The 13,835-nt window shown below is 37.4% G+C and overlaps 1 protein-coding gene across 3 annotated transcripts; it reads left to right on the top strand.

The window, feature by feature from the left end:
- Positions 1–660: 660 nt before the first annotated feature.
- On the top strand, positions 661–13,626 carry LOC149299035 (dihydropyrimidinase-related protein 4-like). 3 transcript variants are annotated; one of them, XM_089486705.1, is made up of 14 exons: positions 661–1,005; positions 4,500–4,588; positions 4,708–4,892; positions 5,104–5,268; positions 5,856–5,917; positions 6,008–6,088; positions 6,464–6,532; positions 6,636–6,756; positions 7,859–8,015; positions 8,609–8,750; positions 9,058–9,228; positions 9,333–9,512; positions 11,673–11,835; positions 13,535–13,626. In XM_089486705.1, the coding sequence occupies exons 1-14, from the start codon at positions 661–663 to the stop codon at positions 13,624–13,626; spliced, it is 2,022 nt and encodes a 673-aa protein (XP_089342831.1). The 3 variants fall into 3 exon arrangements, with proteins under 3 accessions (XP_089342831.1, XP_089342832.1, XP_089342833.1); XM_089486706.1 differs by lacking the exon at positions 661–1,005 and adding an exon at positions 2,336–2,374; XM_089486707.1 differs by lacking the exon at positions 661–1,005 and adding an exon at positions 2,336–2,374 and having other exon boundaries at positions 9,333–9,521; positions 11,682–11,835.
- The last annotated feature ends 209 nt before the right edge of the window (positions 13,627–13,835 follow it).

The raw sequence follows: 13,835 nt of genomic DNA, 5'->3' as shown, positions 1-13,835 counted from the left end.
AAAACCATTCTGAAAAATTTTAAAAAATGTGATAAAAAACATTTTACAGGTATAAAAATATTTCACAGCTAGTAAATATGTGGAAAAAATACCAAAAATATATTTGTTAACTTGCCCTGATTTAAAAACCAAATATTCTTACATTATTTTAATTTATTTAACGTAAGCCTACAGCTATCAGAGATCAGCTATGGTGGTGGCCCCACGATCACCGCAGTCGAAGCAACGTGGGACCGTTTTTCTTTCCGATGGTGTACCTGGGAGGTCATTTGTCCCATATGGGTTAAAAATTGATAATTCTGAAATACTAAGTATATATAAATTTATGGTTAGATTTGAAAAAATATCTAATCATATGAAGAAACAAAAAAATGCATAATACCCTTAAAGCTCAGGAAATTCGTTAAAAAGAACATTTTCACATTTTATATACCTGAATAAAACTAAGGCTGCTACACTGTCAGCAGTAACAGTTCAGCACCACTCCCACTGGACAGTGCATGCAGCCCTAGAAAGAGCCCCAGCTGGGGATAACCTAGGGGTGTTATGTGACACGTTGTAAACACTGTCCTTCCTCAAATTGGGGCTGGCAGACCAAGAAGACACTTCACATTGCATTTATCTTCCAGAGTGATCCACAAAGCTAGGAATCCAGCAACCATGTCAGAGGGTTCCAGGAATGGCAAACCTGCGGAAGATGTTCCACACTACTTCTCTAACCTGGGCTCTGGAAGCCCCAAACCCAGGCAGAAATATGGAGGGATGTTCTGTAACGTGGAAGGGGCATTTGAAAATAAAACTATTGATTTTAGTTCATTGAATGGTGGAAAGAAAAGCATCAACAAGAAACTGGAGCAGAGCAGTATTCGTTCAGAACCTGAAGATCAGAGTGAGTTTGGGAGTGAGGACAGCAGCCAAAGTAGCATGGATGGAGCAGGAGCTGAGGCAAAGGAGCTTCAGAGGACCTCACCAGGCAAAGGTGATGTGACCCATGGGCAGACAGAGGTAACCATGTCTCACTATATGTCACTATATGTGTGTTGTCAAAATGAGCAGACATCAGATTATAATATATATATATATAGATAGATAGATAGATAGATAGATATAGATAGATAGATAGATAGATACATGTATCTCTCTCTCTATATATACAGTATATCCATCTATATCTAGATAGATAGATAGATAGATAGATAGATAGAAAGGTATATATATATATATATATATAGTTTTTTAAATAATAACACAGTGTTAACAGTGTTAACACAAAATATTTTTCTTGCATTTGTGTATTTGTGGGAAGGAGTAATATATGAAGATACGATTTATAATGATGTGTACTCGTGTATTATCGTATACCTATATATTAGGTCTCATTTTTCTTTCTTTCGTTCTTTCTTTCTTTCATTCTTTCCTTCCTTCTTTTTTCTTCCCTCCCTTTTTCTTTCCTTTTTCCTTTCTTCTTTCTTTTTCTCTTTCTTTCTTTCTTTCTTTCTTTCTTTCTTTCTTCATGCACACATATGCTAGATGGTTTGTGGTCTTAAAGGTTCCAGAATACTATTTGATGTCCCCACTATTTCTCCCATAGACCTGCATTCATTTTCTATATAACCCTTCATTGTATGTTACCCTTCGCTGTGAACTTTTTTAGAGCGTGTGATGAGAAAACACTTTAAAAACAAACTCTTAAGGACTCATCCGACTTTTATGTACAAATGGCCATCACAGCAGCAGTTCTGAATACTATAAGGACAGAAAGGGGATGCTGCTTCACTGATGCTGCGCAGATCCAACCTTCCGATCAGCCAGCGCTGCGGGTACACAATGGATTCCCATCACAACCCCAGCGAGATCTTTAACCCCTTCACTACCGGAGCATCTGCTGTAGAACAGTGGAGGGGTTAAATGAAAACGATCCAATATGCAGTGTAATTCCAGCAGCATTATTTGCCCGCAAGGGATTGTCTTTAGGAGCCCCATAACGAAGTGATACATAATATCCACTAGTGCACCTGCACCCTTCATCTGATGCCTGTGTCAGGGCAGCCATGGGGGAGCCTGTCTTTTGTTTGCCCTGTGATGGGGGAGGTGGGCTGGCTCCAGGCCTTTGGAGAGACCCCTCCGGTTTGTCTGCTGCGTGAAGCTGTACGATGAGCTTCCAGTACAGGGGGAGCCACCGAGCCTCTGACAACAAAAAGCCCAGGCAGGGGGAGGACACACATCCCCCACCTCCCACCCCAGCCCAGGGACCATCCGAGCAAAAGCACAATAAGCAGCACCACTCACTGCCCAGGACCTCTTCAGCCGGGATCCGGGGATCCACTCGCCCAACATGTCTTACCAGGGAAAGAAGAACATCCCCCGGATCACGGTAAGAGAGGAAGGAGGAGGAGATGCGATCCATTGCAGATCTCAGATAATCCTGCCATGATATTAGACTGGGGAGCAGCCAAAGGCCACACAAGGCTCCTCCTCATCTACAGACCCCTGGGTGCCCTATCTTTTATGTATACGTTGGGAGATGAGTACAGGGGAGCCCTATATGCTAAACATGCATTTATTATTTTCGTTAATGATTGCCCAGAGAGATTAAACTTAACACAACACTAGGGTGGTGATAAGACTCATACAGATATACAGATACTATCTATCTATCTATCTATCTATCTATCTATCTATCTATCTATCTATTTATCTATCTATCCACCCACTATCTATCTCTCTCGCTCTCTCTTTTTCTCTCTCTCTCTTTCTATCTATCCATTATCTATCTGTCTATCTACATATCTATCTATCCTATCATTCATCTTCTATGTTCCAATGACAAACTGTATTTTAGAGCTGATTGTTTATTTGTAAACAAGTGTTTATTTTGATACTGATCTGGCCAAATACATCACATTCTTTTTAACAGTAAGGGGCTGTTAGCTGCAATTAAATATGGAATCTGGGTCAAGTGCATTCTTCATCTTCCTTGCACATATTCTCATTGAACGTGCCCTACATTGCTGGACTATTCTTTTTGTGTGGCTGTTACATAATATTCATATTTATGGCACACAATATTAGATACCTGCACACTGCATATCACTAAATGCCAGAGGGCTCAAGGAGGGGGTAAAAATGCCTCTATTTCAACACAATGTCATTGAATATAAACTCATTTTTAGGTAAGGTCAGTTTCAAAATCAGTTGAGGCTGGTTAATATTTTTTTTTTATAAATTAAGATATGATGGATATACTTCAGGGGGGTAAATACGTGGAACAGCTTTTCGGCAGAAGTGGTTGAGGTATTCTGAATGTAAGACAAGACCAAAGACCTGATCAGGGAAAATGTGCAGACTAGATGTGCCGAATGGGTCTTATCTGTTGTCAGATTCTTTTGCCTTTGATCTGAAGACATATGGATCAAAAGAGAACACAAGCGAATTTGGAATCTTGAAATATGTGGCCTAAGGCTTGTTCTTTGAAAGTGGGGGGTTGGCCACTGGATTTGTGGTTAACCCTTTCAATGCCATGCAATTGGTATCTTATGTTATATCAAATTCATATGTACATAGTAACTTCTAATGACCTATCACTAATGATGGGATCTAATTACATATGGGAATGTCTTCCAATATATCTGTATCCTTTAAGAGTTAACAATGAGGCAAAAACAAGTGATTCATGGTTACATCCGGCAGGGTACAGTAATGTGTTTTAAGTTGGGCGTATCAACTGATATTAAGATCAAGTAATATAGGCCATTGAAACAGAAGCAAAGATTTGGTTTAGCGTTGTTTCATACTGCTCACTGCTAATTATGGAAACGTAATGCAATTTATATAAAAATATAGCAATTTATATAAGGTTAAAAAACTGAAATGAGAAAAAAACATCTTTGTATTGGCTGATACTTTATTGGCTCTAGTGTTGTCACGACCTACACTTTTTGTGGTGAATGTCAGCACCCCTATGGTCCAAGCACCCCAGACAGCTGCCTGACTCTCCTGCCAGCAGGACCAGCCCTCAATACATCAGCTTTGTTAATAACTAAATATACCTGATTTAGTTAAAATAGTAAAAATAATGGGAGTAAAATATCTTTTGTCAATACCTCCATCATGGGAGATTAATAGATTACAAAATATGGAACAGATGAAAAATAGTCCCTTCATTCATAATTTACACACCGATTTGATAGCTACATATTAACCGGTTACCCAAGTAGTCAATATCTTTAATAATTAGATGCAAATCCTGAAATAATATAAATAAAGTAAACTGACATATTTTCCCATTTTCAATCCTTATGATTCGTCTTTTGAGTGCATTTTTTTGTTAAGGAAACATACAGTTTGGATATCACCTAGGCCATTTTAAAGGAAAAGAAAATCGAAAAAATAATCAATAAGCTTATTGTTTTATGTCAAATTGTGTGATCCTGTTTTGTTTAGTGGCCCCTCGTTTTAAAATGAGTTTAATCACACACAATATAATCTGTTTTATACAGAGTGACAGACTGTTGATAAAAGGTGGCAAATTAGTGAATGATGACCAGTCATTTCATGCAGACATATACATCGAAGATGGATTAATAAAGTAAGTGAAACATATCCTTAAAACAATAATTGTCATGGATTTTTTCTGTTGTCGTTGGCAAATCCAACCCAACATTATGTAGCAGCGTGTATGAGCTCGATGCCATGTTTCTTCCGTAGACAAATTGGAGAGAACCTGATTGTCCCCGGCGGGGTTAAGACAATCGATGCCCATGGGTTGCTTGTTATACCTGGAGGAATTGATGTTCACACAAGGCTGCAGATGCCTGTAATGGGAATGACCAGTGCAGATGACTTCTTTCAAGGGACCAAAGCTGCCCTTGCAGGTGGCACCACAATGATAAGTATGTACATTTCTTAACAGATCTTATACAATTAATGGAGAACGTACTGTTTTTAGTATCATAGTATAGAGGTTCTAAAAGTAGAAACAGAAATCTATAAAACCTAAGTTGTCATTTTTCTTTTGACCTGGACCCTTTGAATGAAATCTGTGTACCCACCAAACATATTACAGAGTAAGGGCACTCTAACCTTTGGCTGTTTCTCTTCCAGTTGACCATGTCTTCCCAGATGCTGGAATAAGCCTGGTTGCAGCGTATGACCAGTGGAGAGAATGGGCTGATGGGAAGGTGTGCTGTGATTACTCCCTGCATGTTGATATCACTCATTGGCATGAAAGCCTTAAAGAAGAACTAGAGGCATTAGTCAAGGATAAAGGTGAGTATGGAGTAGCCATATCTTTAGTCTAGTAATGTCGTTTTTAATGCTTAACCAGTGAAAGAGCCTCACAGCAGAGATGGTAGAGGATAACAGGGTTTTAAACATACATGGGATTGGCATATGGCTATTATGAAAGACGAGTTTAAGCACTTATTAAAGTATGAGTATTTAAAGCAAGAAACAAATGGGCAGATGAGCTGAGTGGTTCTTATCTGCCATCAAATTCTACAATTCTAATGACATTAATGGCTGAGTAAAAGAGAGCAGCCTTCCTAACTGACTAATGTGCACAGAGGACTAAGTACCCTGCGATGTCATCCTGAAAGCAAGGAGCAACATGATAATTAAATAAGAAAACAGTATAGACTCAATAACAATGCAAAGGATACTTTCTAATAAACCACATTGCCATATAATGCTTTATAACAAGTCAATGTGCGTATAAATCCTGCATCCAACACTATTGCTAAAAATACCAGAGTATTCACCCATTATCTATTATGTGATAACGTAGTATTTGTTATATTTTTTTATTAGTTTGGATTATTGTAGTGATCTACTTCATGAATTTTTTCCCCTCTAAGGTGTGAATTCCTTCCTTGTGTTCATGGCATACAAAGATAAATACCAGTGCAGCGATGCCGAGGTAACTTACCTTATTATTTATTGTGTTAGTAAAATTGTGTATTCATATTATTCTCTTTGGAGGGATATTACATTTTCGGTTTGCCCACAGATGTATGAAATTTTCAGCATTATCCGTGAACTTGGTGCGGTCATGCAAGTCCATGCTGAAAATGGAGACATCATTCAAGAGGTAAAGGGAACTTAATTCTCGTCTTCATCACAATTAAAGACTGATCTAGAGTAGAGATCAAGAATAAACAAGTTGAAATAAAGTTGATCATATTTAAGAGGTTAATACCTAAAAGTCAGAAGCTTTAAAGTATTAATTGTTTACAATTAAATAATTATATTTAAAAAAACCACAATTTAATGAACATATGTTGCAATTTTGTATTAATATCTCAATAATAAATGGGACCGTAATGATTATTTCTTCTGTTGCAAAATGTTTCTTTCCTCAATCTGGTTTGTGATGTCGCTTCTACAATGAGTAATCTGTGTAATCAGGGGTGTTTTTTTTTAGTGTACAGAAACATATTTTAATCCTATTGTTTATTGTATATAGGAACAAAGGCGTCTGCTGGAACTTGGTATTACAGGACCTGAAGGTCATGTCCTCAGTCACCCAGAGGAGGTAATGAAGTAATTGTGTATTTCAATGGTTCCAGCCTCTCTGTTCAATGGTTCTGCCAGAATGCTGATAAATGCTTCCGCTGATATATTTTCTGTTATTCCAGGTAGAAGCAGAGGCAGCATACCGTGCAATAACAATCGCGAAGCAAGCCAACTGCCCCTTATACATCACCAAAGTCATGAGCAAAGGAGCAGCAGACGTGATTGCCCAAGCGAAGAGAAAAGGTGCCAAAAAACTGATGCTAGGTCGTCTTAAATCATGAAACGTATTCCATCAAATTTAGACGGTTTGTTTTTTCACAATCAGCGCATCAGAAAATCTAATTTGAGCTGTTAAATGTATTCTAAGACTGCTAAGCAATTAATTATTGCGTGAACTTGCGTTTAAATCTAAATTACTAATTGGTTAAAACAAATAGTTCATTGAAAGTAAAAAAAAAATGAATCAACATTTATTATTTTCTTTATATAAATTATTAAAGTATGTCGGTTCTTCCTTCCAGAATTGCTGTTCTTGGTTGAAGAACATGTTGTTATAACATCAGATGTGTGAGTGTGTGTTTGTGTGTGATGTCACTTGTCCATCCTTGACAAGGATAGTAATGATGGTTAATTAATTGAGCGTGCCCTCAAGTTAAACCTGTGTTTATCGATAGACTTCAGGTATGCATTAATATATCTTAAACACAACTAACTAAAGGGTGGAAATGAGTTTGAAGACTTGGCACTGTCAGTAAGAATAAGTTGATTATTCAATACTTCTTGCTTTACATACGACATAGAAAGGTCTGACTGTGTTTCATGATGGTCAGTTGTTGGCAATTAATTTATTTTCAGTACATAACAAAGTTCAACAAAGTACAAGACAGTGTCCTAATTGTATATAATATAAAAAAAGTATTCCATCACAGAGAGGGTTAGTAGACATAATGTCTACTAACCCTCAAAGTCCTTAGTAGACATAATGTTGAAAGGACAAGTACAAGGACAAGTACTGTTTGAGTTCTTATGGTAGGTAGATTAGAGGAGTTAAATTCTTTTCTGTCATCAGGTTATATGTTTCCATGTACAGTATATGATTTCATCATGACTTCCTTGACTCTTCGTATTGTCTCATTAAAGGCACTAGGGACATATCAAGGTTGCTCAGAATTTCAAATACAGCTACTCTTATAAAATGTCTGTAAATATTTATTTTACTAGTAATAAATGAAAACAGTACCTTCTGTAAATAAAGTCCTAGTGATGTCTGTATGAATGTCTGCCTGATGGAAGCTTGTGGTTTTTCGAACTGTGGTGCAGATGATTACGTTTCTTCCTTTGGCAGGCGCTGTTGTGTATGGAGAGGCGATTACAGCCGGTCTTGGTACTGATGGTACTCACTACTGGAGCAAGAACTGGGCAAAGGCTGCAGCTTTTGTCACCTCCCCACCTATTAGCTCTGATCCAGCAACTACAGGCTACCTCAACTCATTACTATCCTGGTATATTTTGGTCCTTTTGTTGCTTGCTATGTTCAGGATATATTAACTTAATATTTTCTTGACAAATGCAAATCTTCAAATTATTTATCTCTACAGATTACACAACATAGTTGTCAAACTGGTAATTACCAACTTTGGTGAATGCCAACTCCTGTATTGAAATTCTGCTTTTCTTTTAATAATAAGGAAAATACATATAAACTGACACTGTAAACATAATGCATAAAATGGGATAAAGAAACAAAAATGGCCTAATTATCATATTATGCATGATTATGGGACTAAAAAAAACAAGTGTGTCATTCGATGTTCCTATGATGTTCAGTTATCCAAAGTAGGACTTTGAACAGCAAACGTTTTTGGGCTGATTAATGGGCAATAATACGGGAGAGCAATTAACTCCCATCAAAGCTGGTCAATGGACCTGCCATTTTATTTTGATTATAGTTACCTTTTCCAAATAGTTTTGTTAATTCTGGTTATCGAGTGGCAAATAAAACATATTATTCGAATGATTTGGAACATTCCTTAACTTCATGAACGTTCTGCCTTTTGTAAACTGATCCCCCGTGTTGATTTATCATTCCATGCAGTGGTGATCTCCAGGTAACAGGTAGCGCTCACTGCACCTTCACCACAGCACAGAAGGCTGTTGGAAAGGACAACTTCACTTTAATACCAGAAGGAACAAACGGAGTGGAAGAAAGAATGGCAATTATTTGGGAAAAGTGTGTGGTAAGGACCATTTGTCTCTAGTCCGTTAATTGTCCCTTTTATGAAAACCTCCATATCTCCGTTTGTGTTTCACAGTTTTTATTTCATAAGCTTTGTTTGCGTTTATTTCTTTGGATGGTTTTCTAATCCATCTATCTGTCACCATCAGACTTTTGGTTTTTACACTTTTTACATTATCTCATGAAACTACTACAAAGGATGTTATTTTATAATTCACAATCGAAATAACCACAGTTTCCTATCCTCTGCTATCAGTCATTCATTCTTCTTAAACTTAACTCATTATTTTTTTCTTTCCTTTTTTCAGACTTCTGGCAGAATGGATGAAAATGAATATGTGGCTGTGACAAGTACAAACACAGCAAAGATTTTTAATTTGTATCCCAGAAAAGGAAGAATTGCAACAGGTTCAGATGCTGATCTGGTTATCTGGAATCCGAAAACTGTAAAAATAATTTCTGCAAAGACTCATAATCTGGTAAAATGGTTCCCCAAGTGCCCCAATGATACAATAGGTCTATGCTTTTGGCTGTTCTGATGGCCACTTGATTCTTATTATTTGATATAATTTATCACTTTCAGAGTGTGGAGTTTAACATCTTTGAAGGCATGGAATGTCACGGAGCACCTGAGGTTGTTATTAGCCAGGGGAGAATAGTGCTGGAAGGTGGGAACCTCCATGTCACTCAAGGATTCGGCCGCTTCATTCCTAGGAAACCGTTCCCGGACTTCGTATACAAAAGGATCAAAGCCAGAAATAGGGTAAGGACAGTTATTGTGAACCAACGTCATATATTCCAGTATTATATAAAATACTGAAGATATGCAACTCAATAAACATGTAGGACTTTAGTACAACCCCAACAGTAAATATACTGACATTACCGTTTAGGTTAGGTGCTAAGTGCAATACATAAAAACATTAAGGTAAAAATCTGTATTATTAGTATTATTATTATTATTACTATTATTATAAAGCACCATAATATATTTATAGTATTATTTCAAATCCCATATTCATTCAATCACTACTGATATAATGAAGGATATCAAATAATACGTGTTTTACCTGATTATATTTTAAAAAATGTAAAGAAACCGATGTATTACCCCCCGTTCCTGGTTACTCCAGAATTGCTTCTTCTCTTTCTCTCTTTTTTCCTTCTCTTACGTTTCAGTTCTATTTTAAAAATAAAGTGCGTGCTACATCTTTACCCAGACATCGCAATAGACACACGCTCTCCTACATTATGTTACACATAATCACGGAGGTACGCCGGCTCTAAAAACCTTTCCACACTTGACAGATTAAATGTGATAGGTACAACAGCCCCGCAGCACTGCGGGACCAAGATAATCACAATGCATTACTGTTATCCTCACAACTAGAAATATTTATTGGAGCTTTTTATTTTAGGGTAGAAGCCTTTTTAATAGTGCATAATAGGCCAATGACAAAAGTGCCATTTGTAACATGGCTTCAGAGGTTTACTGCACTAAATGTGTATTTTCCTGGGTTATCTGTAGGGTCCATTTAGTCTTGTCATCTTGGTTAAAGCCTGCCCCATGAGTTGATTTGTGTTCTGAAAATAAATTAATGTAAAGACTTGTAATGCCTTACCTAGGCAGAGGCAATTGCGTCCAAGGGCCACTGTCCTTGATGGTCAAGACTAAACCAGTAAAGTTACTAAATCATAGTACTATGGTTCGTCTTTGCCTCTGCGTTTGCCTGGGTGCACCAGCTACTGTCAGAGCTTCATTTTGTAACTGAGCCACCAGTTAATCAAAGAGGAATATGTTTTTTTAATTAATCGTACTCTTGCAATGGGGGAATTATTTCCCATGTGATTTTCCCACATCTGGGCATCTGAGGAATCATAAATACAGAAAACGTAGGTGCCACTTTCACATAGTTTGTACCTTTTGATTCCATATGTTTGATGAGTATACATTGCCTGAACTGCAGCTTCTCCTTAAAACGCTATACAGATGTTTAGTTTGGAAACATACACCTTTGCAAACCTTTGTGACAGGTGATGTATCAGAGACCAGATTGTAAAAAGCCTCTCATGTGCTAGACTATTTTTTGCATGGTATTTTCAGTTATCGACGTATTGTAAAAAACAGAGGAGGTGTTTACAGCTGGACAGGAATAGAACAGGAAAAAGGGGTTCAATAAAATGGTAATTCCTGGGCCAGTACCAATATATTGGAGAAACCAAATATACAGGAGAAACCATAAATATGTGTTTTTATTTTCTTCCTAACACGAAACCCACTAAAACTCCCAGTTCCATCAAATCTCTACCCACTAGCAGAATCAGAATTGGCTAAGCATTGTAAAACAGTCATCAAGGGGATACAAAAATAATTAGGATGAGGAATCTATTTCAGAAAGCTGGCTGATACAATCTCTCTCTCCTCTCTCCCTATCTCTTTCTCTCTCTCTCCTCTCTCTCTCTCCTCTCTCTCAGCAGGGATCTTTCATTGGTTGCTATGGTGATAGGCCCACTTTTTAAAACCAGAATCAGTTTTCATACATAGTCCCATGTGCACCTAATGCTACTAATGGTTTCTGGTTCTCTTTGAGGAAATTTGGCAGAGACTGATCCCCCTTATGCCCTGTCCCTGGTCCAAGGCTTATGCTAAATCCCTTTGCATTGTAGGATGGCAGAATTAGGTCAGACTTATCATACAGTAATATTTAGCTATTCCTAAGGGACCACAGTTCTGTAGTCAGGCCCTACAAAAACCTAGCAACGTACATTATTAATCACATTAGCTTTTGTTTGCAGCATATACATAATGTACTGCTTCAAAAGAAACCATGAGTATGTATATACTGTGCATTTACATTTAGAAATACAGAATAAGCCATTTGCAAGAATACCTGACTATATCTGATATATTTCTGTTACCTAGCTGGCGGAGATACGGGGGGTTCCGAGGGGGCTGTACGACGGACCTGTCCATGACATCACGGTGACTGCTAAGTCTTCAGCACCCACACCTACCTCTAGGACAGCTCCTGGAAAAGTACTGGCGCCAGTTCGGAACCTGCATCAGTCTGGATTTAGTTTGTCTGGTAAGATTTTAGAGGCTGTGTAATCAACTATTGTGATCAAGTATAGTATGTAACCAGAACAGTTGAAGGTTCCAATTTCTTTGTTTGTATGTATTCTGGTTATTTGGTTACCCGGAAAACATTTGAGCCACCTGAGGCGTATTGTTTTATAATGACTTGTTAATACTAGAACCTTCACCGCAAATGTTCTTCAAAGAACTCAAGACATGTACCAATGCATCTGCTCTTTGACATGTTTGAAATGAGAGAATGTGATCATGCCTCTTTCATAAAGACGTTAATGAATTTGCAATAGTTGGGAAGTTTTCAGACATGGAGACCTTAGCATGCTTACCATAATTTTTGTAAGTTGCATAGACAAGGTTTAAAAAAAAGTTTTCTCCATAGCAGCCATCAGAACGTTCCAACCAATTAGCTTCTTGCTACGGTTATTAGCGCTCATTACAAACTTTGCACCAGAATCACTTTTTATACTAATATCAATGACTATAAATGAGTTACAGATAGTATAAATACTAAATGTGTATTTTATCTCAGTACTGTGTAAGAAATGGCCTAGCCCAGTTATTATTTACCTGTAGAACCAGCTATGGTGCTTCACAAACAGGTTATGACTTTGTGGCCCCCTCTTATTCTATTTTTTGTACATCATGTACAATTGTAAAGCCATCCATTGTAGAAAATATTTTAGGTTTCTACCATGTGGGACCCATTGTGAAACACTATTAGCCTTGCCATCTTTTACCACCCTTAACATGAAAACCATTTATTGTGATGGCCATACTTTTTTTTTCCTTTCATTAGGAAAGGGAAGAATGCATTGTATCTAGTGTCTCAAAGGTAGGTTGAAATCCATTCCTGGCGCACCTTTGAAAGAACGCATCAGAAATAAATTACAGATCATCTCATTCCTGCGCCCCGCACAGCTCAAGCATTGCTCATTTATTACATGACGTTTAGGAAGAAACTAGAGTTATTAAATATGATTGCTTGAGTGCATGCATGTAACATCTGTCATGAATGGCACCTGCCATTATAAAAGGAATTCACATCCTCATGTGTCATCATGTAAAACCTTAAATGGTCATATTTTTAATAGCTTAAGAAATGTTGTGTTCTGTTAACATTCTTCAATCACCCTTAAGATTTTTTACTCGATTATTATGTTTCTTTAGTGGATAGAACACAACCAACAAGCACCTGACCTCCTCTTCCTGACTGGCTGCCACTTGGTTCCCCTTTAAATACTAGAAATAGCGCAATCTCAATTATAATTTCCAGCTAAAATATATTCTTATATTGGATACATGTTATGTACATGAATTTTCCGTGCAGTTGATTGAGGTTTAATAGTGGCATTAAGTAGGCCAGGGTCTATCGGGATAGTCTGTATGCCAGACGTGTTTTGGACCGCCACCAGAATCACCCATGAGCTCGTAACCAGACCAAAGCTGGTGATACATATGCATGATGGCTGTTTCATGTAGCTTTATTTTGGCGATTATGTAACTATAGTAGGGTTCTTAAATAAAAAGAAAGCATTTGAGAAGACTTCGCATTTTTATGTGTGCTCACATAAATTAAGATATAATTTATCGTTAATGCCTGTTGGTGTTTTTTAAAAAGAATCATACAAATATGCAGTTGCCAGATTTTCTGTTATATAACTCACTTTTCATTTTTTGCTTTTTTTTTCCAGGATCCCAAAAGGATGACCATATTCCAAGACGCACTACTCAAAAAATAGTAGCACCCCCTGGTGGTCGTTCCAATATTACTTCCCTGTCATAATAATACCAGAGGAACATATGGATTCAAAAAAAGCTACTAGTGCAGAGGATTTTACAGGAGCTGGCATGATGATTATGGAAAATAATTATTGAAGCAATGTTCCCAGTTTTTCCTAAACCAGTCTTGCTTGTGTACTAAGGCTAGACGGGGTTGATTTAGCCTTAAGGAATTGAATACATATAACAGATGCACAATTATTTTGTCTGAAG

This window comes from Sceloporus occidentalis, unplaced genomic scaffold, assembly GCF_023333645.1.
Source record: "Sceloporus occidentalis isolate IW3139 unplaced genomic scaffold, rSceOcc1.0.p SCAF_30, whole genome shotgun sequence".
NCBI lineage: Eukaryota > Metazoa > Chordata > Lepidosauria > Squamata > Phrynosomatidae > Sceloporus > Sceloporus occidentalis.
The sequence above is the reverse complement of the archived record's forward strand: the minus strand, read 5'-3'. Positions and strand labels throughout refer to the sequence as shown.

Coding starts and splice junctions, on each gene's coding strand:
- LOC149299035 (XM_089486705.1), top strand. CDS start 661: ATGTCAGAGGGTTCCAGGAATGGCAAACCTGCGGAAGATGTTCCACAC. Junction 5,269..5,855: donor GGCATTAGTCAAGGATAAAG/GTGAGTATGGAG, acceptor TTCCCCTCTAAG/GTGTGAATTCCTTCCTTGTG. Junction 6,533..6,635: donor TCCTCAGTCACCCAGAGGAG/GTAATGAAGTAA, acceptor CTGTTATTCCAG/GTAGAAGCAGAGGCAGCATA.